The 27,245-nt window shown below is 33.6% G+C and overlaps 2 protein-coding genes across 13 annotated transcripts; both read left to right on the top strand.

The window, feature by feature from the left end:
* Positions 1–1,381: 1,381 nt before the first annotated feature.
* On the top strand, positions 1,382–11,136 carry LOC104887747 (probable ADP-ribosylation factor GTPase-activating protein AGD14). Of its 12 annotated transcripts, XR_002039340.3 has the most exons (17): positions 1,382–1,683; positions 1,937–2,053; positions 4,279–4,340; positions 4,722–4,809; positions 4,889–4,950; positions 5,036–5,132; positions 5,400–5,999; positions 6,094–6,219; positions 6,956–7,292; positions 7,358–7,707; positions 8,417–8,581; positions 8,665–8,772; positions 9,006–9,089; positions 9,514–9,643; positions 9,770–9,815; positions 10,219–10,349; positions 10,582–10,717. XR_002039340.3 is itself a non-coding variant. In XM_019248081.3 (16 exons), the coding sequence occupies exons 2-16, from the start codon at positions 1,955–1,957 to the stop codon at positions 10,718–10,720; spliced, it is 2,487 nt and encodes an 828-aa protein (XP_019103626.2). In that variant the 5' UTR covers positions 1,387–1,683; positions 1,937–1,954; the 3' UTR covers positions 10,721–11,136. The 12 variants fall into 12 exon arrangements, 11 of the variants coding, with proteins under 11 accessions (XP_048494073.1, XP_019103626.2, XP_019103624.2 ...); XM_019248081.3 differs by lacking the exon at positions 10,219–10,349 and having other exon boundaries at positions 1,387–1,683; positions 8,665–8,769; positions 9,009–9,089; positions 10,582–11,136; XM_019248079.3 differs by lacking the exon at positions 10,219–10,349 and having other exon boundaries at positions 1,387–1,683; positions 8,665–8,769; positions 10,582–11,136.
* A 7,515-nt stretch (positions 11,137–18,651) lies between these two features.
* On the top strand, positions 18,652–20,658 carry LOC125494622 (uncharacterized). Its single transcript, XM_048638114.2, has 2 exons — positions 18,652–19,058; positions 19,463–20,658. The coding sequence occupies exons 1-2, from the start codon at positions 18,770–18,772 to the stop codon at positions 19,768–19,770; spliced, it is 597 nt and encodes a 198-aa protein (XP_048494071.1). The 5' UTR covers positions 18,652–18,769; the 3' UTR covers positions 19,771–20,658.
* Positions 20,659–27,245: the final 6,587 nt, after the last annotated feature.

Below are 27,245 nucleotides of genomic sequence, written 5' to 3'. Positions count from 1 at the left end.
TGAAGTAAATAGACTGAGAATAGATAACAAAATTACAAAAGATACCGAAAGAGTCGTTATAGTCCTTTTTCGCTTCATTTTTTTTTTGACAATCGAGAAATTGTACACAATTAGAAGAGGAAGTATAACCTAATTCTAATGCAATTCAAACTAAAACAAGCAAATAAATGTAAAGGAGCCTTAAGAGCTTCACCTTCATTAATTGCAAATTGGTCATATCATTTTCCTTTTCAATTTCTACCTATAATGTCTCCATGTGTCTTATTTTTATAGGTTTTGATGTCATTAATCCTATTCTCATATTTTCCCAAAGTTTCAATCTCACTAAACAAAAAAGGGAATATAAAATGTGGGGTATAATTTCCCATTCCCGACTTCTATTCCCACTAAATAAGTATACTATCAAATTAATATTAAAAAATTTAACAAACTCACTCACCATTGCATTTATGTAATTTTTATGAAAAATATTAATAATAAAAAATTTAAAATTATAAAAAGTTCAATTTTAATATAGTATATAATTTATTCGGTGTTGGTTACTTGAAATCTAGTTAACATGTCAATGGTAGTAATTAGCATATCATATCTTGACGGTATCTTATCAAATTGCTAGTGTATTGCATCCAAAAAAAAAAAAATTGTCGAATTTTTTTTATACTAAATAAAGACTTTTTTTTTCATAAATTTACAAAAATGTCATGATATGAGACAAAATCTCCAATAGCTCGTGGTATACAAAAAATAGTTATCTAAGTAAAAAGTGTATATATAAAATAGGTATTAGCATTGCTTTAAACTGTAATGATACTCAATTTGATATTGAAAATGATGTTTTCCTAAAGACAATAATTTCCTAGAGTAGTATAATTTGTAAATACTATACTCCCCTTTGGCAATTTTTTTTGATTCGGTAATTTATTAGCCAAATTAAGCTTAGTCTCCAGAGACTGGAGGTTGGGGATTTATAACCGGAAGCAAATATCCACGCAAACGTCCCAAATATGGGGTTGATGAGAGTCGCCCCAAATATATATATATATATATATATATATATATATATATATTTAGAATTAATTATATTAAAGTATATCGAGTCCTCCTAATAATTTTTTTTTGGGGTATAACAGGAAAAGTTATGGCACCCTTCTCTCAAGAGAGTGACCTAACAAATCAAGAATTACCAAATGATCAAATGTAGGATCAGTTCTAATGTCAACGTCCACCACCACCACCACAACAGGAATAAAGTGACCTTTTTTAGATAGATAGTCTGTTGTGCAGTTGGCTTTGCGGAAAATGTGATTTATGGAGCAAATAGTTAGTTGACTGATTTTCAACCGGATGTCATTGATGAGAGTGTGAATGCTCCATGGACATGACCTTTAAAGAATTCGAATCACCACTTGATTGTCTCTTTCGACATCCATGTTCTGCTTGAGCTCTTGTGCCAAAATAAGACATTGCGCAAATCCCAGGCCTTCCTTAGCCACAAGAGCTTTAAGTGTGACCAAAATGATATGCTTGGGCTGTTTCCTCCTAATAATAGATGACTACGTAAGTTGCTGATAAAATAAGCATCACATCGTTCTGCTATGCCTATGGTGCTACCAAAAATGGCTTCTTACACCGCGAAATCAGCAAAACCCTCAGCCTATCTTTATCAACAATTCTCTTCCTTAGGTAAAAATACTAAAATAATTATCTTATTTTCCTCCTTTTAGCTATCTTCTCATTTCATGCAATTTTTCCGCCATTTTTTTGTTTCATTAAGATTGCACTTTGTAGATTTTTTTTTTTTGTTAAAAAAAAGTTTCCCACATGAATAAATTTGATATTGACGCTTTAAATTAATATGGGTTGCTGCTAAATTTGAGATATTTCATCTAAATATTTCATTTTTTTTTTATTTTTTTTGGCTTGGTATTGTAAGAAGGTTGTGAGGAGTTTTTATATGATGGGAAGGTCCAAGGAAGAAGATAAGATTGAGAAGATAATTCGTGGATTATTAAAACTCTCGGAAAATCGACGATGCATTAATTGCAACAGTTTGGTAATGCTTGTTTAGTTGTTATTGTTATTGATTGAAGTATTCATTTATGAAGAAATGAGCCCCCCAAAGTTTTCATTTCTTACTTCCTCCGTTCCAAATTAGTTGCAACACGAGAGGGAGGCGCAAGTTATAAGGAATGTATGTAAAGGGGATAGAGATAGAGAGAAGTAAAATTAGCCAAGGAGCCAAGGAGGTACCCATGTGATTATAAGAGATAGAGAGAACACATTATCTAATAAAGTAACAATGCAACTAATTTGAAACTTTTGTGTAGCAACTATTTTGGAACGGATCAAGTATTTGTTGGATATGGTTCATTATTATAATTGAGCCATTTGATAGATTGATGCTCTTATGGTCATTGGGAACTTATGAAAAAAATTACATTAAGGACTATAGACATTCTTCTTGTTGCAATGTTACAAGAATGGTATTATGCGGTGATCAATTGAACATATCACGGTTTCCCATTTGACCTTTTCAGCTTTTAAGCGAACTCCAATAATTGAATAATTAATGTTATCTGACGTTCAATCTAGGTTTATGTAGATGTTATATACCTCTGTGGTGTCTTTGTGTAATACTCCCTTTATCTCAAAATACATTACCTTGTTGCTTTCAGCACATAAGATTAAGGACGGAGTATAAGGTGGGTCATTCAGAAGTCATTGAGGTTAAAGTAGTGGATATGATTGGAGATAGATGGTAATGCGATATTGAGGATAGAGAAATATGATTGAAGATAGTAAATAATTAGTATATCGAAAAGAGTGAAAGAGTAGATGTGATGGGAGATAGTAGTTGATATTATATCATAGTTGAGATCTAGTCCCAAGCCAAAATTAAAAACGATTGAAGTATTTCGAGACATCCCAGAATGGTAAAATGGGTAATTGTATTTTGAGATGAGGGAGTATCGTCTAGTTGCTTTCTTTGAGAATAATGTCCACTAGAGAAGAAAGCTCATTAATTAATTCATTACCATTTTCCAAGTTTTTATACTTTAGGGAACAAATTTAGGTGTTTCAATTTGGAAAAATTGATTGAAGATAGTAAATCACTAGTCTATTGAAAAGAGTGAAAGGTAGATATGATGGGAGATAGTAGTTAATATTATATTATAGTTGAAATCTAGTCCCAGCGGCCAACTCAAAAATGAAAACGGTTATTTCTAGATATCCCGAAATGGTAAAATGGGTATTGTATTTTGAGATGACGGAGTATCGTCTAGTTATTTCCTTTGAGAATAATGTCCACAAGAAAAGAAAGCTCGTCAATTAATTGATCTCCATGTTCCAAGTTTTTATACTTTGGGGAATAAATTTAGGGGTTTGAATTTGGAAAATTTGATGGGAATTCCGTCCAATCTTGACACATCACCTTTAGTTGATTCAAACATTGAATTATCAAGAAAAAAATCTCTAAGTATGGCGGTACCTTCTTAAAATGATCCATAATCAACAGTAACTGAATCAACTAGTTAAACATTTTAATTTTAATTTTATTTCATTAAAATGTCTTCCACTCGATATTATTAGGAGGTACTCAAAATGTTGTTCACACCCTTATTGACATAAAAAATGTGGACCATTTTGTGAAGATACCCCACACTTTGAGCTTATTCCTAATTAGTACTTGAGTTAGTTGCAATAGGGGGGAGTTACAAGTTTTAAGGAGTGCATGTGAAGAGATGAGAGATAGAGAGAAATAAAATAAAGGACCCATCTGATAAGGAGAGATAGAGAGAAATAAAATCAGCGACCCATCAGATGAAGAGAGGTAGAGAGAGCATATTACCCTATATAGTAATGATGGAACTAATATCAAACTTCCTTTAATTTGAAACGGAGAAAGTATATAGTTGGGATTGATAAAGAAGGTTGAGCATAAGTTGGGATTAATCAGAATTTTTCTTTTTTTCTAGGGAGGCTTATGCTTAGGAATTAGAATTGTATACATGGTGGAGTGGATTGGATTTGCAACAATCATCTGCCTTATGCAATCTCTTTTGTGCTGTAAGAAAATCTGTGTCAAATTTTTTGGCAAATTGGTTTTTGTATGAACATAATTCCCACTTCTGGAATCAAGGTTTTCTCTTATACTCATCATGATAGCCTGTACCTGAAGTAATACTATGTTAATATTTCTGTGCACTAACTTACATGTAATTGTAGCCTGTATGTTTCTTTGCTGTGCTCCTGAATGAATATCTTATTTTTAATCAGGGTCCGCAGTATGTTTGCACGAATTTCTGGACATTCGTGTGTACAAATTGTAGTGGAGTACAGTAAGTATCTCTGTGCACTTTCTCTGACACAAATCCCTGCTCCTGTGCTAAATTTTTTGCAACATATATGCTTTTAGCACATTTCTTAATTTCAGTTAACAACTAGATTAAAAATGTAGGTGGGGGAAAAAAGTAGTGAGAGAAACAGAGAGTTGCAACCAAATTAAAACATCCCAAAAAGGACAATATGAACTAATTTGGGATGGTTGGTGTAGTTTATGGATAGTAGCTTATGAAGCTTATAATTGTGCCTTTGATCCTTATGGTGTCGTTTTTCTTGGTGCTCCCCCCCCCCCCCCCCCCCCCCGATATCGATTATTATTTAATTGTTCCATCATGGTAGGTCTCCTAAGATATGAATTCATGATTTTATTTTTCCAGTCGAGAATTCACCCACCGTGTGAAATCTGTGTCGATGGCTAAATTCTCCATGGAGGAAGTTAGTGCTCTCCAAGCAGGAGGAAATGAGGTGTGTCTTTGTTTGCATTCACATATATATGCAATGGTTTTCTTGAGATTTAAGATCTAACCTACTTGTATTCTCAAAGAAAGCAAGGCAAACTTATTTCAAAACATGGGATCCGCAACGTAACTTCTCCCCAGAAAACAGGTTTGTGCTTTTATGAATTCATAAAACTGATTAACCAACGGTGAATGATATTTAAGTGCCTTATGGTCTGCTGGGTTGGATGCAGTAATATTGATAGAATCCGTGATCTTATCAAGCATGTCTACGTGGATAAACAGTATACTGGTGAGACTCGTCCAGCTTTGGGTCCAAGGTTGCGAAATGTAAGCCCCTGAACAATTTGCTATTCTGTTTGTCATAAACTATGGATTATTTCTTTTTCCCTTTTTAGGCTTTGACGTGCTAAAGGTTGCCATTGTAAAATTTGTGCAGGAAAATGTACCAATTTTACTAGATTGTTCTTGTTTATTTTTTAACAATAGCTCCTTTTATTGATTGGGGGGGGGGGGGGAGGTTCATATGCTAAGATTTCACTTGGTTTTCTTGTTCCTCTATTAATTGCACTCATTAGTAAATATGAATATATCCAGAGTGACATATATGAGCCTGATGAACGTCGAAGGGGAGATGTCGGTGAGAGTTCTACTTTCCACGAGAAAACAATGGACAGAGACAGATATAGTAGATATTCATGCGATGAAGTAAGAAGTCCGCAGAATTTGAGGGAAAACTCTAGATATGGTAATCTTCGGACCAGTTCGTCACGTATTGAGGGTACAGGGGGTAGCTATCAAGTGGATGATATGCGAGAACACTTTAGATATGGTAGTGGAAGGGCCAAGTCTTCAAGTTTTGATGGTAGAGATGGCCGCTTTCAAGTAGATGATTCAAGGGAAAACTCCAGATTTGGTGGTCCCATGGAAGGCTCATCTCGTTTTGAGGGTAAATTTGATGGTCGCTATCAAGTGGATGACACTAGAATTTCTGGGCGGGCAACGACCCAAATGTTTACCACTGAAGACATTAAGCCCAGAAGGAGTTCACCTGATCGTCAGCAGAGCAGTGATACGAATAGACCTACTGTACAACATGTAAAAGAGATTCTAGGAGAAAATTATCTTGCTTTACGTGCCGCAAATCAGCCTAAATTTGCTGATAGGAGATGTGTTAGAGCTATTGCATATCCTCAAGTGAGTTCTATGTTAAATTGTCAGATTGATTGCATGTTTGAGAAATGCAACTAATTCTAGTTTTATGGTAAAATTAGTTCCATGATCTGTGCAGCAAGGACGTAATAATTACAGAGAAAATCATAGAGGTGGATACGGTGTTGGTCATTGTCAAAAAAATCACAGACAAGAGATTGGCAAGAATTCTAGAAAGAATCATCGAAGAACTGTTTCAGCACAGGTGAGCTACCTACTGGGACTTTCTATAAGTTCATGTTGACCTCCTCAATTTAGGGGTTTAGATCTTCTTATGAAACTTTGTTTATTGCTTGAATGTTTCATCTTCTATCTTCTTATATGCAGCCCTCAGAAATGTATTCAACAATTTCCATTTAAGAATGTAGTGACCGATCCAAATTGTACATCCTATGCTACTTACAAGTATTTTCGCTCTTAGGCTGTACTTAAAGCTGTATGCGCAACTGAAATATGGAATTGCACAATAAGCACCTCTGAGACTAATTTATTAAATTTCATCCAACTTTGATTGACATATGTACAAAAAGCTTCTTGGGAAACGAAAATTTGACTTATCTATACCTGAATGGACATTAATATGTCCATTGGCAAGTTCCACTAATTGGTACGACTTCACGATGCTTTAGCAGTTCAATTGCTACTTACAGGAGCTGAGAGAGTAGTGGAAAGAGGATAGTTTCAGCCTAGTTCAAGAGATTCCAGTCTCTCCCCATGGTTCTCTTGGAGATATTTTGTCCTAGAAAAGTTCTCCAAGTTGTTGCTTAGTAGTTGTACTGTAACTGTAGTGACTTCTTGTGATTCTGTACGTTGAAGGAGATATTTGACTGTGGACCTCCTTGTTTTATCATATTAATATACCATATATGAGATGGATTTTTTTTACCTCATTTGCCTTTTCTTTGGCTAATTAAATATGTTGTCCATCTTCCTGGACACAGAACTCTGTAGATTCTGGCAGCCAAGTACCCTCATACAGCAATGCTGGATTGAAAACCAAAAGTGAGAGTGTTGGATCATTGCTTGCCATTGCAGATGTTCCTTCACCTGATAGAGTTGTTCAGAAGGCGGGTCCACAAACACGTGTCTCCTTAAAGCAACCAGTTAAGGCAAATGCTTGTGATGCCCCTAAGAATACCTTGGAGTTCTTGCTATTTGAATTACCTAGTCCTGCTGCTAGCGATCAGTCAGGAATACCCTGTCATGACAATGGTGTATCAAGTGCATCTACAGGCAATCCATCAACATGGCATCATGAACCAGCAGCTTTGGCAAGCGGTAATTGTCTAATGACTTCATAACAATTGTACTTTTTGCATGGCGCTAATAATTATATTTTTCAGAATCTCCTTCACTTGAAATAGTGCCAATATCATCTAGTTTCTCTGGAGATTCTTCACATGTTGCAGCAGCTCAAGCATCAAAAGCTAAATGTTCTTCATCTGCTACTAATGTTGCCACAACATCCCAGACTGTGCAAACAAGCACACCAGCAAGATCCACTGATGCAAATGCACCTATTGTTGCTACTTATCAGACGATGCCTGATCTTCTTGGTGACGATGGTGTGCCTGTAACAGATTCAAAGTCTCCTTGTTCCCAGAATCTTGATCGTTCCCATGTGTTTGTTTCGGATATTAATTTGTCTATTCCAACGCGTCATTTAAACAAAGGCTCAAATGACCATGTAAGAGTAAGACTCAATGTACTCATATTGTGTGGTGGAAAAATCAGTTATATTTACAATAGAACTTATTAATGTTAAAGCTTAGTGGTCCAGAATAGCTTTCCAAGTAGATTTTGTTTTGTGTGAAAGCGTATTCCTACTTCATATCTTACTTCTATTGTCCTGAGCAACTAGAAGAAACCCAAACTTTGCAACTTTATACAGATGAGCTGAAGTTCTATTTCTATGCTATTAGGCTTGGAATATATTGATCAATTAGGTTTTTGGTAAATATGGATCAATGTGACGAGAAAGAAGGTAAGAGAGGAGAAGCTAGGAAATTCTTTTATCCAGCCCATGAGGTATTGACTAAAAAACCAAAATGATGAGTAAAGTCTTTTCCATCCATTCCTCTCCAAGCCGTCCTGTCTAAATAACCTGTGGAAGTTCACATGGTATGACGAGTAAATTGGGCACTTTGCCGTTTATATTTCATGCACAACAATCTAAATGCAGTTACATTTTCATATTAAGGGAGTTTTGAGTTCAAGCAATGCATCATTTAACAAATCTTGAATATGTATCTGAGATAGGTATCAAGACTGTTTGCATAAAGTTTGCAAACTTTTCAGAATAGGGAATTGGCTCTAAAGAGTATGCTGTCTTGCTTTAATTTGTGAATGCTTAAGATGGACAAAGCCAGTCATATTGTTTCCTTTTTCTGTATTCTTTTCAGCCAACAACATTATCCTCAGCACTGAGTGTTCCAGTAGTTTCTGAGAATTGTGCTGCACAATCGTCTCAGTTTGCTTTAGGTCCAACTGGAGAAACAGAGTCTTCTGCAGAAATACAGTCTTCTCCTACAGATGCAAAAGCTGCCGGAAGGACAGAACTTCCTGCTGTAAGAACTAATGTTTTAAGGTTGTTAAATATATGTCCCATATTGTCACTTCCTCGAAGTAAGAAACTTATATTTGTCTGCAGGAACTTTTTGCTTCTCCCTACAAATTAAATTCAATGTCATCATCAGTGTGGCAACCAGGTCCAAATTATGGCATGGGCTTTCACATGCATTATTACCCGCCTCAGGTGGTATGTTTCTAAGTTTTTTAGTTGGTTATGTGATTAATTCTGATGTACTTCTTATCCTTTTTTCTTACTACTTAAGATCACTGAAGATTTCACCAATATATAATGACATAATGGTTTGATAAGAGGAGAAAATAAATGTTTGATTGTATAAGAGTTTTGGTAATATCTTCAGATGCTTGGTTGTTTTTGAATTAGTCCGTCTCTTATGTGCAAACGTGGATTCTGTATTTCAGCAGATACCGCTAATTCCAAATGTGGCCAAGTCAACAAATCCATTTGACACAAATGACAACATTGCTCAACCTGATGTCAATATGGTACAGTTTTCATGAATCTATGCCACCATAAAGTAGCTTCGTAGATGCTGACAGATTTTTATTGTAATTGACCAAAGACGTATTGAACTATATGATTGATATTGAGGTCACTTGATGTCGTATTAGGATCTTGTAGTAGAAGATGAGACTTATTTGCTGAGCGTGCTATATAAAGAGTTAAACTAGGGCTGCGTGTTTTGTAGAATAAATTGTATTCACCTTGTGATACTATGGAGAACAGAATATCAAATTTTCCTTTTCCCTTCTTGTATCTTTTTGCACCGAGATAAGGAGATGAAGCTGATAGGCACAAATGATCTTCATACCACCTTGTCCAACACTTCAACCCAAGTCAGCTTATCATATAATATACAAAGCAATACCAGCATAAGTCTTTAAATGATTGATGCTGTATGTGATGCAGTTTTCCTCCAAAGGAACCCTCCAAGGTGGATTGCCTAACGTGTTCTCACCAGCAGGCATGTCACATATTACAAGTTCTGGACCACATTTTCCTGGTTTTGCACCAACAGTTTCACCCGCTTGTCCTGCCGGTATGCCTCATCAATCACCGTGTGCTTCATCCGGTTCTTCATATGTCCATATAATTATCAAGTTTTGCCGATGTATGTGATGATAGGCTTGTTTAATTTTACTAATATGTACTTCAAACGTTTCAGGTGCATACATGAGTCAGCAATTGTTCCAAAACATGTCACCAAACAGGTATTTTATGTTTATACATCAGTTACGTGGAGACTGTAACTCACTGAATGCTAATTTTGTTTTTGCTAAGTAGAAAGACATAAAATAAAGCATAGAGACTATAGGATAACAATCTGGTGATAGAATAGGTCTGTTCATTTGCAGGAAAGCCTTTTCCTTTCTATATCATTTAACAATTAATGGACTTTTAAAAGCAAAAGGCAAGATTTACTTTACTAGTTTCTCGTCAAGATCGTTAGGAGCTTTTTCCTTTCTATATCATTTAGTTTGCTGAGTAGAAACACAGATCGTTAGGAGTTTTACTTTACTAGTTGTTGAGAAATTAAATCTTGCCTTTTGCCTTTCATCTGTTCGCCTTGGTTGAGCAGTGGATCTCAATTGTTTCTTTCTGAATCTGAGGCAGGTGTAAATAGTTAGTTTATGGATTGATTTCAAGCTTTACATAATAAGCTTGGCCTGTTGGCCTGTCCCAAGCCTGCTTGGTGGCCACCCATTCCGGCCAAGCCCGCAATAATCACCTCTGTACAAATGTTGGTGAGCTCATAAACTCCTAACGATCTGTGTTTTATGTGACTTGATATTCCGCTGCTCCACTAACCTTCATCACGAGCTTTGGTGCATTGTATTGAAATTTTAACAAGAATTCCCAAAAGAAAAATAGATAATTAAGTGGATCATCCCTTTGGAAGCTGGAGCTTATTTAATCTATTTCTTTTGTCCAATGTAAACTTAAGTGCTCATTTTTTGTGTTAATGTTGGTGTGCAGTATACAAGGAGCAAGTGGCTTTGGTGGCGGAGTAGGATCGACATTACCATTACATTCAAATCAACATATCCCATATCGATATCCAGCACCTACAGATCAAAGCTCGTATCCTAAGGGTGGAGGAAATCCATTTGAGTAAATCTTCCACTCAAACTAAATCACATTTTAATGATTTTGCGATTCTTATCTTTGCGCGAGGCTCTAGATACAACCAGAATGCTAATACGATTAGAGAAATCGAAGTGATTGAAGTGAATCCAGTGTTGTCTTATCTATGATCAACTTATGGTCTAACATCAGCAAGTGATTTTGAAGAGCATTCTATGAGGAGGAAAGTATAGGTTGTAAAACATTTGTGTATATCCCATTTTATTCATCACCTTTTGTCATGATACTTTTGCATGTTGGTACAAATTGTGGAAAAAATTGTAGAGAAGCTGCAGATTGTGAAATCCCAAAGTTGTTCGACTTGTTTTTAGTGAATTCAGTATGCTGTATAGTAGAAAATTTTGACCGAGGCACTTGTTTTGATTGATGCGATTTTCATGCCTTATACTTCCTCTATTTCAAAATAATTGCACCATTTGGCGTTTGGTCATTATTGATGAACCAACTTTGACAAATCTTTCCTCACCATTATATAAGAAAAAACATAGTCAAGTGGGACTTGTTAAATTCGTCTCAATACAAGGATTTTTAATATCAACTTTTTATAATTTTTTACTTATACGCAATTATTAGAGATATTAACGTTCAAAAAAGTATTTTGGCAAACTTGAAAAAGCGAATGGTGTAATTATTTTGAAACAGAGGAAGTAAATCACTATTTTGACTTGTCATGATTGGCAAGTTCAGTAATTAAGGTAAAACAGTCCTTTTTTTTCTTTTTCTTTTGAGGTTAAAGAGAAACACCCTACTAGCAAAATCTCATATGTTAAAACAAACAAATTCAACTAATAAGTTGTATAAACCAAATATGTATCATATTTTCTTATAAGTTAATCTAAGTGAATTTTCTTGTATTGTGTTATCCTACTTCTTCCTAAAGCAAAAATAATTTTGCGACCCCACCACAGATAACAATGATTGGAAAAAAGAATGAGAAAATTCACATGCCAAGATAGCTAAAAGGTTCACATGTGACATCCTTCAAACACCCCTTGTTGGCTTAGTTTGATCTGCACTCTAAGTACACAGATCTCCCTACAAAGTAGTACGTACCCACATACATATAAAGAAAACCAAGTTCACAAATCGAAATGCATGTAAATGAAAACTTAAACAAAAATTATTAAAAGAGACGGTCTAATTTTAATATAAAAATATACCTAGTTACTAATGGATTAAGCTAGTCACCAAAAGAAATTATTCTAGTCACTATTGAAAATCGATGAAAAGGTTCGCATTTATTGGTCGAACATCACGCTTTTTATTGATCAAACATACATTGTTTTGAAATAAACATAATAAAAAACTTAAAAGAGCATCAGGAGTTGGCCTCATCATAAAAAAATTAAAGAGATGTTCTTTTGATTTGCCTCAATATTTATTTTACGGTTTTTTCACCAAATACCCCTGACAAAAAAATTTATTCACCAAATACCGCAGCTTTTTTCAAAATTCACCAGATATCCCTAACTTTTAAAAAAATTCACCAGATACCCTTATTATTAACGGACGTTAGTGCTCCGTTAGCCTGTATTTACAAGTTTGCCATTAGTCAACTTAATTAGTCCTAAGTCAACTTGTAAATACAGGCTAACGGAGCACTAAAGTCCGTTAATAGTAAGGGTATCTGGTGATTTTTTTTAAAAGTTAGGGGTATCTAGTGAATTTTGAAAAAAACTGGGGTATTTAGTGAATAAATTTTTTTGTCAGGGGTATTTGGTGAAAAAATCGTTTATTTTATTAAAATAAATGTTCATTTTCGTGCCACTCGTATAATACTGTACATATTTTGTTCTTATTTTACTGCATTTTGATGCGTGAGAACGATGCTCACTATGCATACATATGTACCATATATCTGTTGGTTCCTCCTCCAAAGTTAATTTTTTTTAATGGTTTTCAATGTACCCATTCACTATTAACATTTTTGTTATGTATTGAGAGATACTCCTATATATATGAAGGTAGATATTTATCTCTATCTCTCTCTATCTCCACACATAGACATACTTCCAAATGCGGCACTCGAGGATATAATTCCCCTTACATTTCCCTCCTACTCTTAATCGTCTGATCTCCAATACTAAACAAAAAAACATCGTACAGGTTGAGGTCTAGACAAGACCCTTCTCCTTTCTATTAAAAAAATTAAAATATACTTCGTATATAAAGATATAAAATGTAACAACTTCTATTTTCTCTTAAAAAATTGGAAGGACTAAAAAAATACTAGGTGGGTTTACCTCTAGCTTTTATAAATACCTCCAACTAACCTCAAAGTATGTGCCTCATATCATATGCCTTGTTTTGCAAAGTTTCACTTACTCATTTGCTTAAGAGAAAGCTACAAACAAAGCTATATAAGAGAAGAAAAAAGAGAGAAAATCTAGCTACAAAAGAGGAAAAAAGATGAATTATTTCAAGGGAAAAAGTAAAGTTTTAGCAATATTATTATTGATTTCAATAATGAGTTTTAGCATTATGGCAAGAAAATGCAATGCTACAACATTTCAAGAATGTTATATACCATGTTATATTCTTTGTGCTATTCAACCAACTCACACTCTCTCTTATTGTGCTTTTGAATGTCTTAGAGATTGTATTATTCCTTCTAATAATACTTATGTCACTTCTTTCCATTTTTGTAATCTTGGTTGTGCTTCTTCTCATTGCACCAAAATTAGTACCCGCAAAAATCCAGGTAATGTGTACATTTTTTTGAAGCTATTTACTCGTTATGAAATAAGTGAAACGCTTCTCTCAAAAACCTCGTATATATAACTATATAAGAGATAAATATTTCACTTATTTCAGAACGTAAGAATTATATGAAAAAGGTTTTTTTTTCTTCTTTGGGTTATTTTTTTTTGAGGGGAAATGGGTTTTCTCTTTGGTAAAATCAGGAAATTTCTATATTCTTTTTTTTTGTTTTTTTTGGGTTTTTTTAGGGTAATAATACATATGATGAGTTTTGATATTATTGTTGTCATAATTGTAACCAAATTGTATTTTTTTTACTTGAATTTACAGGTGGAAAAGAAGTAGAAGGCTGTGTTAGATCTTGTTCTGGAGTTTGCCAGAAGAATTATTTGAATAACTTAACTCCATAATAAGATTTTGTTTGGCATACTTAATTCTTTTTTATTTTTTATGTTATTTTTATCATTTTATGGAAAGAACAGTATGAAAATTTAACGTTAGGATTGGATATTATGTGCTCATAAGTAATTCTTGTAGTCATTTGCCAGCTTCTTTGTTATCAAAATTATAATGTAAGTGTGATTATCTTTGATAATTACACAGTTTACACTATTATTCGACGTTTAACGGCTAATTTAGTTGCATAATAATGCATGATGTGATGCAAATGCAATCTTCTTATTTACTATTGTAAGCCTTGCTTCTTCTATGGCGCAAAGAGAGTAATATTTTTTTTTGTTTTGCTGCTTGACATACTCCCTCCGATCTTTATTAGTTTACTCGTTTTTTTTTACAAAGTTTTAGGAGAAACAATGTTGTGGGACATAAAAGGAAAGATAAACTATTATTTTATGTTAAAGTTGAATGTATGTGTGATGGAAAGTTAGTGGTCTGATCTCATTCCAAAATAAAAACAAAAAAAATGGATAAACTAATAAAGGACACCTAAGAAAGAAATACGGGTAAACTAATAAAGATCGGAGGTAGTATTCAATAGCGTAAATATTACATGTGCGATTCGTGTCATGCAAACTTTTGGACCATAAAAAATTACAAACAAAATAAAGTTATCAATGAAATCATTGCAACAAGGTTGAAGTTCATACTCATTTTAAGTGAGAATATCTTTTTAAATTTCGTATTACTCATGATATAATGTTCAAATGCGCTTTATCTTTATCATATAAGGGAAGGGGGAGGAAGATGGTATCCCCTTTAAATTACTAAATTACCCTTAATGATCTAATGGAATAAAAAAAATACAAACGAAAATAATTTAAGACCCTTTCTCATTTCAACTTTCCATTCTAAGTAGATACAAAACACTATTTTAAAATTAACGCACACATCGCGTGCGTATAAGACTAGTTATTACATAATTTAAACAAGAAAACAAATTCTCAAAAGCACAAGCTAAACATCTCAATTCTCATATGCAAAAGGAATCATAAAAGAGAGAAATTAAAGTATACAAGATGTCAAACACATATAGTTATATTCTATGTTCATGTTGTTTATTACATTTGTTTTTATGTAGGAGTTAGGTGTGCATAACACAAACCCGTGATCAAAGAAGCCTATTATTTTCTTCAGTGGATGCCATGCATGATTAATTATTCTCCTATTTCGAGGAAAGGAAAACTAGTCACGGATGCACAATTTCACAAGGTTGGATTATACTTCGTGTTCTAGACAAACAAAAAAACTAGTACACATGAAATTGCAAAAATATTCCTTTGCTTTATTTATAATAAGGCCATAAATAAATTACCCTGAAGGCTTGAAGTTGGCAAATACAGCCAGGGATCGGAATCTTATATTACTTCATCTCCTGCTGCACACTAATTAACAAGGAATAATGCACCCATATATATAGGTCATGGATGTCAACTTATATTATGGATCGTGAATGTTATCCGCTTCTTCTATCACTTTTATCAACATTTTGAGGTTCGAATCTATCATCACACACACTGTTTAGCAACGCCTACCTTCTTACGCGCTTTTGTATCGAGTTTACTTATTTTGGTTTTAGTTGGAATGTAAGAGTCCATAAAGCTCATTTAGGTTTGTTTGTTTGTTTTCGATTTGGATGTATAAGCTTTAGGTTGTACTTCCGCTTTTAATTAATGCATGATTTCTCGTTATTAGAGGATAGCTAGTGATTGGTCGTGGCGATATTTTTTATTATTGCATGGATGTTTTATAGATTATTATTTTTGTTGTTGAGAATTGTAGAAACATTATTATATAAGTGGTGAGTAATTGTTGTGATCAATTTTTGTTAGTAAAAAGTAAAGGGGATGGAGATAAGTCTTTTATGTTATTATGAATTTAATTAACAAATCATTATTTATAATTTTTTCGAGAAATAAGCGAGAAGATTGGCATATAAGACTTTTTATGGATTGTTGTGTTGTAGTTCGAGACTTTATTGACAATATGATATATACCTTATGTAGCCTTTTATTCTAGTTACTTAAAATATCCAAGTTAAAGTTTGAAACTCTAGCTATCTTTAATTATTTAGTTATATAAAAGACAAATATAGTTAAGTGGAATTTTATTTAATTCATTTTAATGTAAACCATTAATGCTTATACTTATGGAGATATTAATAGTCAACGTCATGCTTTAATAAAGACTATGCAAAAATAATGAATAAGATATAAAGAATTACAAAAGAAGTATGTATTGAGTTTATTTGTATGAGGTTGACATAGATGAAGTAAATTATAAAGGTTATTTAAAAAGGTACAATGACGCATGGAGAATGTACACTATTGTCAAGGCCGGGTGAGAATCGACTACAAGACCTTTAGGGATCGGGAAATCAGAGATGCTCTAACCGCTGAGTTATCCTTCACTCTCACACTACTATCAATAATAGTGTAGATTTACTCATTCACCAAAAAATGTAGATTATGTGTTGATATATCACATTTTTTTATATTTAGTTTTTATATTCATTTAGGTTGTATTGTAGAGCATTTAGATTCATATTTAGGTTCATATTGCATTATATTCTTAAGCTATGCTATTAGCCCTATTTCGTATATATGTTGTCGTGTAATTGATGCATTTTTCGGTATTAGAACGTATTTGGAGTATAATTAACTTAGGTTGAGCATTAGTAGCCTTTTGGAAGAAAGGTGCATTGCATAAGAAGGATCGTTATGGATATCTTATATATATACTACGAGTTTAAGCGAAAACAAAACGGAAAGTCATTAGAAGAAATATGAAAAAGGAGTCACATCTACTCTTTGATCATAACTTCTGATGAGTTATTGAGAATCGAATAGTTCCATTGGATTGAAAACTAGACTTAAGGAGCCTTCAATGATAGGAGGCACACCCCAAGGAGACTTATACTCAAGGAGTTATGCATTTTGGATGTTCGGACTTTTTCGTTGAAATGTGTGACCGTACGCGCGGATCACTAAATCCATCAATTTAATGATTATTAGACTTTCCTTATCTTGTAAACTACTTTCCTATTAATATTAGGTTGCGTAGTCTTATTTATTTTAGGAATCACTTGTTGTGAAGAACTCTCACTCTCATTTTTTTTTCAAAGTTTTAGTTATAGTTTTCTTCTTCTTTTTTTCCTCTAGTTTTAGTTGCAAACCCTAGCTTTTCTTGTTCTTGATTTATTCATAAGATCTATTAGCTTTATTTATAGAAGTTTCTTTCTCTTTCTTTGATTTAATTTAATTATGTTTTCCTTTTTAAATGTTGTTTTTATTCTATAATTCATGATTGATTTGTCTTATTTTCTAGGTTGAAAATCCATGTTTAATTATAGAGAACGTACTGTGTCGGACTCGTCCGACCATAATCTTTGGTCGGACGACTTTCATGTGGTTCCAAATTTTTTTCAGTTAGTCTTAATTTTTTTCAGGTAGTCCTCATTTTTTTTCAGGTAGTCTTCATTTTTTTTCAGTTAGTCTTCATTTTTTTTCAGTTAGTCTAAATGAAAGTAAGTTACCTCTAAATGAAAGTAACTTAGGTCTAACTGAAAGTAACTTAGGTCTAACTGAAAGTAACTTAGGTCTAACTGAAAGTAACTTAGGTCTAACTGAAAGTAAGTTACCTCTAACTGAAAGTAAGTTACCTCTAACTGAAAGTAACTTAGGTCTAACTGAAAGTAAGTTAGGTCTAACTGAAAGTAAGTTAGGTCTAACTGAAAGTAAGTTAGGTCTAACTGAAAGAAACTTAGGTCTAATGGAAAGTAACTTAGGTCTAACTGAAAGTAACTTAGGTCTAAATGAAAGTAACTTAGGTCTAAATGAAAGTAACTTGGATTCTTAGTTTTATTATTCTTTCAGTTAATCTTCATTTTTTTTCAATTAGTCTTAATTTTTTTTCAGTTAGTCTTCATTCTTTTTCAGTTAGTCTTAATTTTTTTTGTTCAGTTAGTTTCAAATTTTTTTCAGTTGGATGTCTTCTAAGTTCAGTTACTTATCTTACCTCTAAATGAAAGTAACTTACCTCCAAATGAAAGTAACTTACCTCCAAATGAAAGTATTGGAGTATACACAACACTGGATCTTCAAGGCACTCCAAATTGAAGAAAGAAATTTGAACTCAGCCCAGATTATTCGTCGCATCATTGAAGAAGAAGAATCTATCATATGATATAATTTCGCATGTTTAAACTTGGATGACTTCATCTGCTAAAAGAATGACTGCATCGTTTTTGTTGCGCCATCATCCTGCAAAAGTATCCATTTATATAACAAATAAGCAGATATATCAAAGTTGATAAAAAGATCAAGATTTGAAGTTAGAAGATGAGTTAACAGTTTGAACCTTCAGATCTGCAATTTCCATATCCCTTTGATATGCAAAAAATCTAAGGGACTGACAGGAAAGAACACGAAATTTTAGTATTGGGTTGAACTCGTCCGACCATAACTTATGGTCAGACGGTTTGACCCAATACTTTCACTTAATTATATGCTATGGATCTTGATTGATGTTGTTGGTGGTTTGATTAGTCATTGATATTTCTAATTGATTAGGCTTATTTTGTTGATCTTGCAATCTGATCAATTGTCTGATTAAATCTTGCTAAGAATGAGTCATAGATTGAGATATAGTACTCCTTACAAGCTTACCTACGATTAGCAAATCTTGCAATCTGATCAATTGTATGATTAAACCTTGCTGATAATGAGTCATAAATTGAGAGAGTTAAGTGTCTAGGAGGGTACTCAACTTTGAAGAAAGTATCAGTTAAGGTATTGAACTTTCATTTGTACCAGTTAAGGTACTGAAAATGGACGGCCGTTAGTTTAGGGTCAATTTCTGTCAAATGCGCCGTTTGGTACATTTTCCTAGGCGCGTGTGCAACACGAAACGCCACCTAATGATTACTTTTAATGAGGCGGTTTATTTCGCGGGTATTTATCTCAACTCTCTGTATTCTTTGTCTTTATTTACTTTCCTTCTTTCACTGTTCATATTTACTTTCCTTCTTTCACTGTCCTTATTTAAATCACTGCAACTCCTTGTCCTCTTCATTTACGCCATTTATAATCATAGTATGTGGCCAACACCAAAACCTCCAAAATTCCCAAGAATTACAGAGACTTCAGAAGAAGGTATATTCTTTTTCATTTACTCCTTTTTTTTTTTTACAGAACTTCATTTACTCCTTTCTTTTTTTACAGAACTTCATTTATTTCTTTTGTTTTCCTTTTTAGTACTTTTTGGTTGTTGTTTGTAACTGGAGTAAAAAAGATATTTTTGGTTGTTTTCTTGTTTAAAAAGGCGATTTTTGGAACTAGTTTAAGTTGTTTTTTGTTGGATTTGTTTGTTGCATGTTGATGACGCTTAGGGTTTGATGTTTAGTAAAATAATTTTTTTTTGTAATTGGGATTTGGGTTTTACAGATTGTGTGAGTTTAATTGTTTATGAAGTTTAGTTGTTAAACTTAAAGTATAATTTATACAGATTAGGGTTAAGTGAAATTTAATTAATTTTTTATGTTTCTGTTAATGACTAGGTATGGAAGCTTTTACCCATGCACACCCTTTGTGTTCGAATCAAGATATCCTAGTGACCCACATTTTCTCTAGGGTAAGGTGGGAGGATCAGTACAAGCTTGAGCTTACTTGTAAGAAATGGAGGCTTTGGTGGAGACTCAAAACCTATGGCAGTAGTCATTATTTCTGGCTTAATGATCGTAGGCACATTGAGAAGTGGATAATAGATGATATTATCTACAACAATGGGAGGGACCTCCATGCTTGGATCAACAAGGACATGACTCAATACTTTGATGGGTTTCCATGGTTGTTCAAAGAGGATTAAAGATGAAGGAAGTTGGTGTTTTTTTTTTTTGGGTTGGGTTAAGTTTGTTTTGCCTCTGTCATAGCTGTAGGAGGGGTAGAATGTGACAGCTACTGGCTTTATTTAGGGTGGTTGTCATTGCTATGACAGATTTATTTTGTTGCTTATATGAATGCAAGCTCCAAAAAAAACTTTAGTATGTTATGTAATTGGTTGGAGCTTGTCAATTTTTGTAGTAATGAATGCTATGTACTCTTTACTATATAAATATATATGAATGGTTTTTATGGATCCTACAATATCATTGGTGTTCTTCCATTCCTTGCACTTACTTTAGTATATAAATTTTTGTATGACAGATTTTTATGGAAATAAAACCTTGCATAAGTGTGCACCATGGTGGAGAGTGGTTTGTACATGGTGACATTAGATACGAAGGTGGTCAAGTAAGTGTGTTTGAAAACTTACCTGATAATGTTGATGCTTCATATGTAAAACAAATCATAGATAACTTGGGTTATAATAACATCATTAAGCTGCATTATGTTGATCCTAGGAAAGACTTTAGTACTAATATTAGATTCTTGGGCTATGCTAAGCAATTATTTGATCCATTTTTAGCACTACTTTTACAATACAAGCTTGTACATGTGTACACAGAACATGCAATAGTTAGGCCATTTGGGGTGGGTAATGGATGGAGTGGAGTTGGGTCAATTCATTGTGGTGAAGGGTCCTTAGGTGGTGAAGGGTCCTTTGTGCAATTGTTGTGTGATGGAGATGAGGCATTGGTCCCTCCTCAAAATACTGACCATACTAGACCCCAACCCCATGTAGATATAGACTATGATACAGAAGGCACAAACGTCACGAATAATTTCTTGAAGCCAAAACCTGCTGCCGCCACCTCCTTGCTGCTGTCACAGCCGCGGCGCTGCTCTTCCTCCTCTTATTTTGGTTGTTTTTCTTTACTTCTCCTTTAAGATTCCATTAAAGTCCTAATTTTTATTGTTATTTTATTACTATTTACATGATTACGATTTGAGTTATTATTTATTATGAAGAATATATTTTCGGATCATATGTATAAAAGGAAAAAAAATTCAGATTTATTATTTTTAGTTTTAATCATGAAAGATGTGATTTTTAGGGTTTTAAATCACTAGAAATCGTATATTTAAAGTATGAATATGAATTTTGATTGGAATACGATTTTTATATGCATTTAAAATATTTTCAAAAGGTTTAGAAAATTTTATAGATGCTGGAAATTCAGAAAGTTAATATTTTAAGGTTTTTAATGGTTTTTAATCACTAGAATAGTTGATCTATACTAGGGATTAAAAATAACGAGAGTTTAAATTATAAAAACGATTTTTAAAGAAGTTTAAAAAGGGTTTGGGACATTTTAAAGTTGCTGTATTTTTTTTAGTTCAAGTATTTACTTGATTATTTATTGTTCTAGGCGGAGATTTCATTGTAGGGGACTTTTAGAGCTTAAAAGTGGCTACCGTTGCGTTTATACAAGGTACGTACATAGTCTACGTGCTATATGTGTTTAGAACATGCCTTAGGGATGATTTTATTTATTAGTATCATGTATAGGACCTTGTTGTCATGTATATGATTTACTATAATTGCTTTACATGTTACTTGTCTGTGTGCTGCATGTAAATTGAGAATATGTGTGAGTGTGACTTGTTTGTATGGAAGTTTGATGCAAACAAATAATTTCAGTTTTGGTATTAATTCGTAAGTGGATTAATTTGAAGTAAGTTGAATCATGTGTTACATAGATTTCTTGGAGATTATTAATTTATCTTATAAGAACCGTGGATCTTATTTGGTAAGTATGGATTATACCTATGTAAAGGTACGGAGTTTTGTTGGCTAGGTTCAACAAAGGATAAAAGGAGATAAAAGGAGTCTTGATTGATAAGTTATGGATCACTTGTTAATTCAAAGATAAAAAAAGGAATGTTGTTATGATTATGTGATTATTGAATTATGTGTTATTTGGTTGTTGTGGTGTCAACACAAGTAATAATTATATTAACGTAAAGTGAAACGAGAATGAGTTATAGACTTTAGACTGGTGCACGTCTAGAGTTGGACACTAAGGGTTGGGTACATAGTCCGCCGTGATATGTATTTCGAGGTTGGATTGATCACCATTCCTCTTTAGTTCAAAGGTTCCTCGATATCGTAGGTCATTCTGGTTTACGGAGTCATGACCGTATTTCCTATTTTGTTGGTCAACTCGTCCAATAACTATTCCATTTAAAGAAGAAATAAAAGTTTAGAGTCTAGTTCAGTAAGAGTCATCTGCAGTTTGTTATATGTTATTATTTATTTTATGTTGTAGTATCATGTTTAGGATTATTTATGCTGATATGTAGTACTCAGCTTTGCTGATTACGTGCTTGTCTGTGTTTGTGATCATGGCTTTGCCTATTGATCCTGTGGTGATCCTTCGGGGAGCAGAGTCAAGAAAGCATTGACATTACAGGTTCGAAGATGCATACCATTGGGGAATCTGGAATGGAGAGACTTTTGTGACATTAACAGTATTAAGTTGTTTCTAGGAATTTAATTTTCATACTTTAGCTTTAAGTTGGTGTGTTTCAGTTCAAACATTGTTTGACTCTTATTTGTAAGTTTAATAAAGTTGGTTTTGTTTTAGTAAGTTTTCCGCTGCAAAATTCTGAGTAAGCCGAAACGTTATCACACGGGCGATAATGCCTGGGTAATTCTCTAGATTTGTTATAAAAGTATTTGCTAGAAAGAGAGAATTATCGGGGTGTTACAATGATGATGAATTAGTTAGTGCCAGGACCAAAGTCAGTGATGAAAAGAAAAAACAACAGTCTTATGATGAAGAAATAGAGATGTTAAAAAGAGTATCTGCAACTAAAGGATTAGGAGAAAATCTGTTTGATGGTGACTTTGAAGGTGATACTGATCTTGACAGTCATAGTGAAGATGAAGATGAGGAGTATGGGTACTTAGAAGCTGCGCCTTCAAAAAGAAAAAAACTCCCAGTTGCAGCAAAGGGGTAGATGGAGGGGATGTTGGAGTTGAGTGTAAGTTTTTTGTAGGACAACAGTTCGTTTGATAATGCAAAGACTTTCAGAAAAGCATTGATTGACTACTCAATTGAGATTGGGAGAGAACTACCATTCACTAGGAATGACCCCAACAGGGTAGGTGCTAGATGCATGAACAAGGAAAAAGATGTCCTTGGAGAATTTGGGCTTCATTGGAGAAGTTTAAGAGAGAACTTTATGGTGAAAACCTTGGTGCCCAAGCACACTTGTGGAAGAGCCCCTAAAAACAGAAACATGACAGCTTCTTGGATTGCTAAAAATTACAAGAGCAAATAAGTGGGATTCCATGCAAACATGCAGTGGTTGCAATTTGGAACAAAGTTGATCAACCAGAACATTATGTTAACCCATTCTTCACCAAATCAGTGTATTTGAAGGCATATGACTACTTGTTGGAGCCTATAAATGGAGCAGAAGAGTGGCCTAGTTCAGAAACTTTGGTAAATGCACCAAAACTCAAGAAAGTGCACAATAGGCGCCAAGTGAAGAGAAGGAAGGCAGCTGGAGAAGTTACAAGTTCAGGGAAATTGAAAAAAAACAGGCTCAGTAATGACATGCAGCCTATGTGGTGTTCAAGGGCATAACAAGAGAGGTTGCAAGAATGTACCTACAGAGTCTGTGCGCATGGGTGCAAGTGAGTCAATTAGTAGTCGTGCACAGAATGTACCTACTGTACCCATGCACCATAGAGGTGTAGGTGTATACACCTACCCAAGTGGCTACCAAAGAGTTGCTACTCTCCAACCACAGCAGCCACCACAGCAACAGCAGCCACCACAGCAGCCACCTACTCAACCCCTCAATCACACAATCCCACAAAGAAGAGTAGCATGTTATTCAGATTATGAGGGTGAGCAGACCATATATTCATTCAGCCAAGAATACTCATTTAGCCAGTCACAACCAGGGGTTCACAAGCTTCACAAACAATAACTAGCCAAGCCTTACAGGTATGTGATTTGATTGAATTAGCTAACATTTTCTTAACTTATAATCTGCACATGTATTCTGAATTAGTTTGTTTATATATATTCAGGACCTAGCAATGGCTAGAAGGATGCAAAGGAGAAAATAGTTGAAAGGTAACTTATATTTAATTAATAATATGCTACTACATGCCTTGATATAGTAATTAGAGTCCTAAATAAACCCCTTACATAGTTATATATTGTACCATAAACAAACAAGAACAACAAGGAGTACACAAATCCAAGCCCTAACACACATAAATCCACCCTTCTTCATTTTCAGCATGATATATTTTGATTCAATCTTCCTTGCCTTCTCATTTGCTGTCTTCAAATTGTGCCTCAGCAACATCACTTCCCTTCTAAGCTCCTGCTTCTCCTCCATTAACCCCAAAATCACATTTTTTTGCCACTCTATAGGCTCTTCAACATCACACCATTTGAATAACTTGCACCCCCTTGTAGCCAGTCTCAGCATTGTAGTCAGGGCATGCTACAAACCTTCTACCAGGGTTGTCCCTTGTCCAGGCTCTGATTTTGGTTACAACAAACCCACAATGACATCTTTTGGGAATTGGGGGCATGGAACCACCATAGCTATTTCTTGACATTATGCTGCCTAGGTGAACAAAATACTATGAATTAAAATTCATATTGGTAAAAAAGGGCAAAAAATTAACATTAGGTTTAATTTTCATTAATGCAGTTGCTTTGTACCTGATTAATGGAAGGTGATGAAGTTGATTTTTTTTTGCTGCTGATGGAAGAACACCAATATCAGAAATTTTTCGTGTTGTGGAAGTTCTTATTTTTTGCTGCTCCTGATTTCTTGAGAGAGATGATTTTTTGAATGTTAATATATCTGTTAATATGGTTCAGTTTTAAATATATATGTTCATTTGTTACCGTTGAAGAATTTCGCTGGCTTTTTTGAATTAAAGGGTACTGAATTAACTGTCATTTTGTATTTTAGTGCCACGTCACCATGTATTTATTGCCATGTCACATTTTACTTTTAATTTAGGGGCTGTTAACGGCAACAAGCAAAGTTTAGTCCCTTAGACTAACGGCCGTCCAATTTGAGTACCTTAACTGGTACAAATGAAAGTTCAGTACCTTAACTGAAACTTTCATCAAAGTTGAGTACCCTCCTAGATACTTAAATCTAAATTTAGATATAGTACTCCTTATCGGGCTTACCTACAGTTAGCAAATTTGATTCCGTTAGCGACCATAGCGCATATGTTATTTTTGAGCCTTAAGATTCGACCATAGGATTAATGTGTGCTTCAGATATTAGACTGATTGAATTATGGTTGATGTTATTTTGTTACTAGGAAGTACTTGGTTGTTGTTTTAAAAAATGAATGGGAAGTACTAATACTATTATACATGATATGATTATCATCTCATCAACCAACTTTTAATCATGATTTAAATGTCCACATTATTATATTTGTATCTTTTAAATATTGAGTTTTCTTTAATATATTTTAGTGAGAGTAAAAAAAAATACATATCAAGTCGAAAACACAATACCAATCCGGAACAACGTGCAAATAACAAATTGTAATCTTAATTATTTGATGCTCTAACGGATAAGCATCCCACGTCACAATCAAAAGCCTTCAAAAATTTATAGAAAGCCTTTTTTCCATTCTTAAAAAGTTACGAACCGGAAAATTAATTAGAAAAAGGCTTGTCAGGTAATGATGTGGCAGGATATATAACTGGTGTTAGACATCTGATTTATATCAAGAAACTGAAAGTTGAACTTTAGCCGTTGAATCGTTATCCACTTTCGGCAAGATCACTATCATGGACTCCAGATTTTTATTAGTTTATCTATTTTGATTCTTACGCTATTCATATATTAACCTCCGTTTCTAAATAAGTGTAACAATTTAATTTTTTATTAGTTTATCTATTTTGACTATTACATTATTTATATATTAACCTCCGTTTATAAAAAGTTGATATTATAGAAATATTTGTTAAAACAAATCAAAGAACAATTTATATGATGGTTTTTGTTTTTATATATTAGAAAAAAATATATGGTCAAAGTAAGATGTATGAATAATATAAAAGTCAAAGTGTTGCACTTAAGAAAAGACGGAAGAAGTATAGAACTATGATTATCTTATCTAATTTGTATTTAAGGAAAAATATTGAATTGTCTTGAATTAATTATCTAGCGCTATAATTAACTAAGCACGGGGGTTTCGAATGAGTGAGGACATTTCTTTAGTTACTTCATAGTTAAGTGTGAGTTTTCTCAAGGTGTGCAGGAGTGAGGGAAAATACAGATGAAGAACATGTGTTTATTATTGAGGATAATTGTTGGTCCTGGATTCGCATTGATGATGGTAGACTCAACTCCACTTGGATCGGGTGTTACATATGCTTTGTACTAGATGTTCATTTCGGTAAACCCTTCATATTCTTTTCGTTACACACTTAGAGCACCATTACTCATGAGTGAAAATAAAGATCAAGTTGATGATTGAGAAAAAAAATGCTCATATAACTTATGTATTCAAAAATAAAAGATCATAAAAGAACACAAACATAAAAAATCTACTACATTTGAAAAATATGTTTAAAAAAAACATATAATACATCCGTTTATATGAAGAATTATTCACTAGCTATAGTTATCCACTATAAGACAATTGGAGAAAATATATTAAAAGTTGTTGGGTTCAATTTTTTTCAATATAAAATTAATTCATTAATGCAAGAGTCGTAAGAGATCTACAACAAATTAAAAATCAAAATACCAAATACATACCAATATATTCCTAAGTAATTTCGTTCTCAATATGATCTCTAAATTTTCTAAATTCACCATATACCTCTCAATTTTTTTAAAAGTCACTATATATCCTTAATGATTAAACGATCATCAATTATTTTAGCCAGAAAATAAAGAATATGAAAAATAGGTAATACTTATATATGGTAAACTAATTTTGGCTCTTTCTACTCATCATGAGCCGATGCTATTTCTCATATTGGTTGAAAGTGCAACCCAATAGCTGTAGAAGGAGTAATGTCACCAGAAATATTATTATTTCCGTAAACTAGAGATTCGGAAACATGTTCACCAATTTGACTAATTTTTCAGACCTTATGAGAAAAAAAAAAACGGTTTTTTCACCATATACCCCTGACAAATTTTTTTTTGCACCGTATACCCTTTCGACTTTTCAAATTCATCATATACCCCTCACATTTCGAAAAATACATCAACTTACCCTTTTGACTAACGGTGTTAGACTTCCGTTAGTCATTAACCCCTAATCCCCTCTAACCCTAATTAACTAACCTAAATTAAACCCTAAACCTAACCCTGATCTAATACACTTTAACTAACCTACTGCCACATCACCCCCACTGCCACATCACCCCACCCCTT

The sequence above is a fragment of the Beta vulgaris genome, chromosome 2 (assembly GCF_026745355.1).
Source record: "Beta vulgaris subsp. vulgaris cultivar EL10 chromosome 2, EL10.2, whole genome shotgun sequence".
NCBI lineage: Eukaryota > Viridiplantae > Streptophyta > Magnoliopsida > Caryophyllales > Amaranthaceae > Beta > Beta vulgaris.
This window is presented reverse-complemented; position numbering and strand designations above follow the sequence as displayed.

What these genes read in the sequence shown, in the direction of transcription:
- LOC104887747 (XM_010672473.4), top strand. Translation starts at nt 1,955, where the DNA reads ATGATGGGAAGGTCCAAGGAAGAAGATAAGATTGAGAAGATAATTCGT. An exon ending in TGGGTCCAAGGTTGCGAAAT is followed by an intron (nt 5,133 to 5,399) that starts GTAAGCCCCTGA and finishes GAATATATCCAG; the next exon opens with AGTGACATATATGAGCCTGA. An exon ending in ACCAGCAGCTTTGGCAAGCG is followed by an intron (nt 7,293 to 7,357) that starts GTAATTGTCTAA and finishes TATATTTTTCAG; the next exon opens with AATCTCCTTCACTTGAAATA.
- LOC125494622 (XM_048638114.2), top strand. Translation starts at nt 18,770, where the DNA reads ATGCGCCGTTTGGTACATTTTCCTAGGCGCGTGTGCAACACGAAACGC. An exon ending in TACAGAGACTTCAGAAGAAG is followed by an intron (nt 19,059 to 19,462) that starts GTATATTCTTTT and finishes GTTAATGACTAG; the next exon opens with GTATGGAAGCTTTTACCCAT.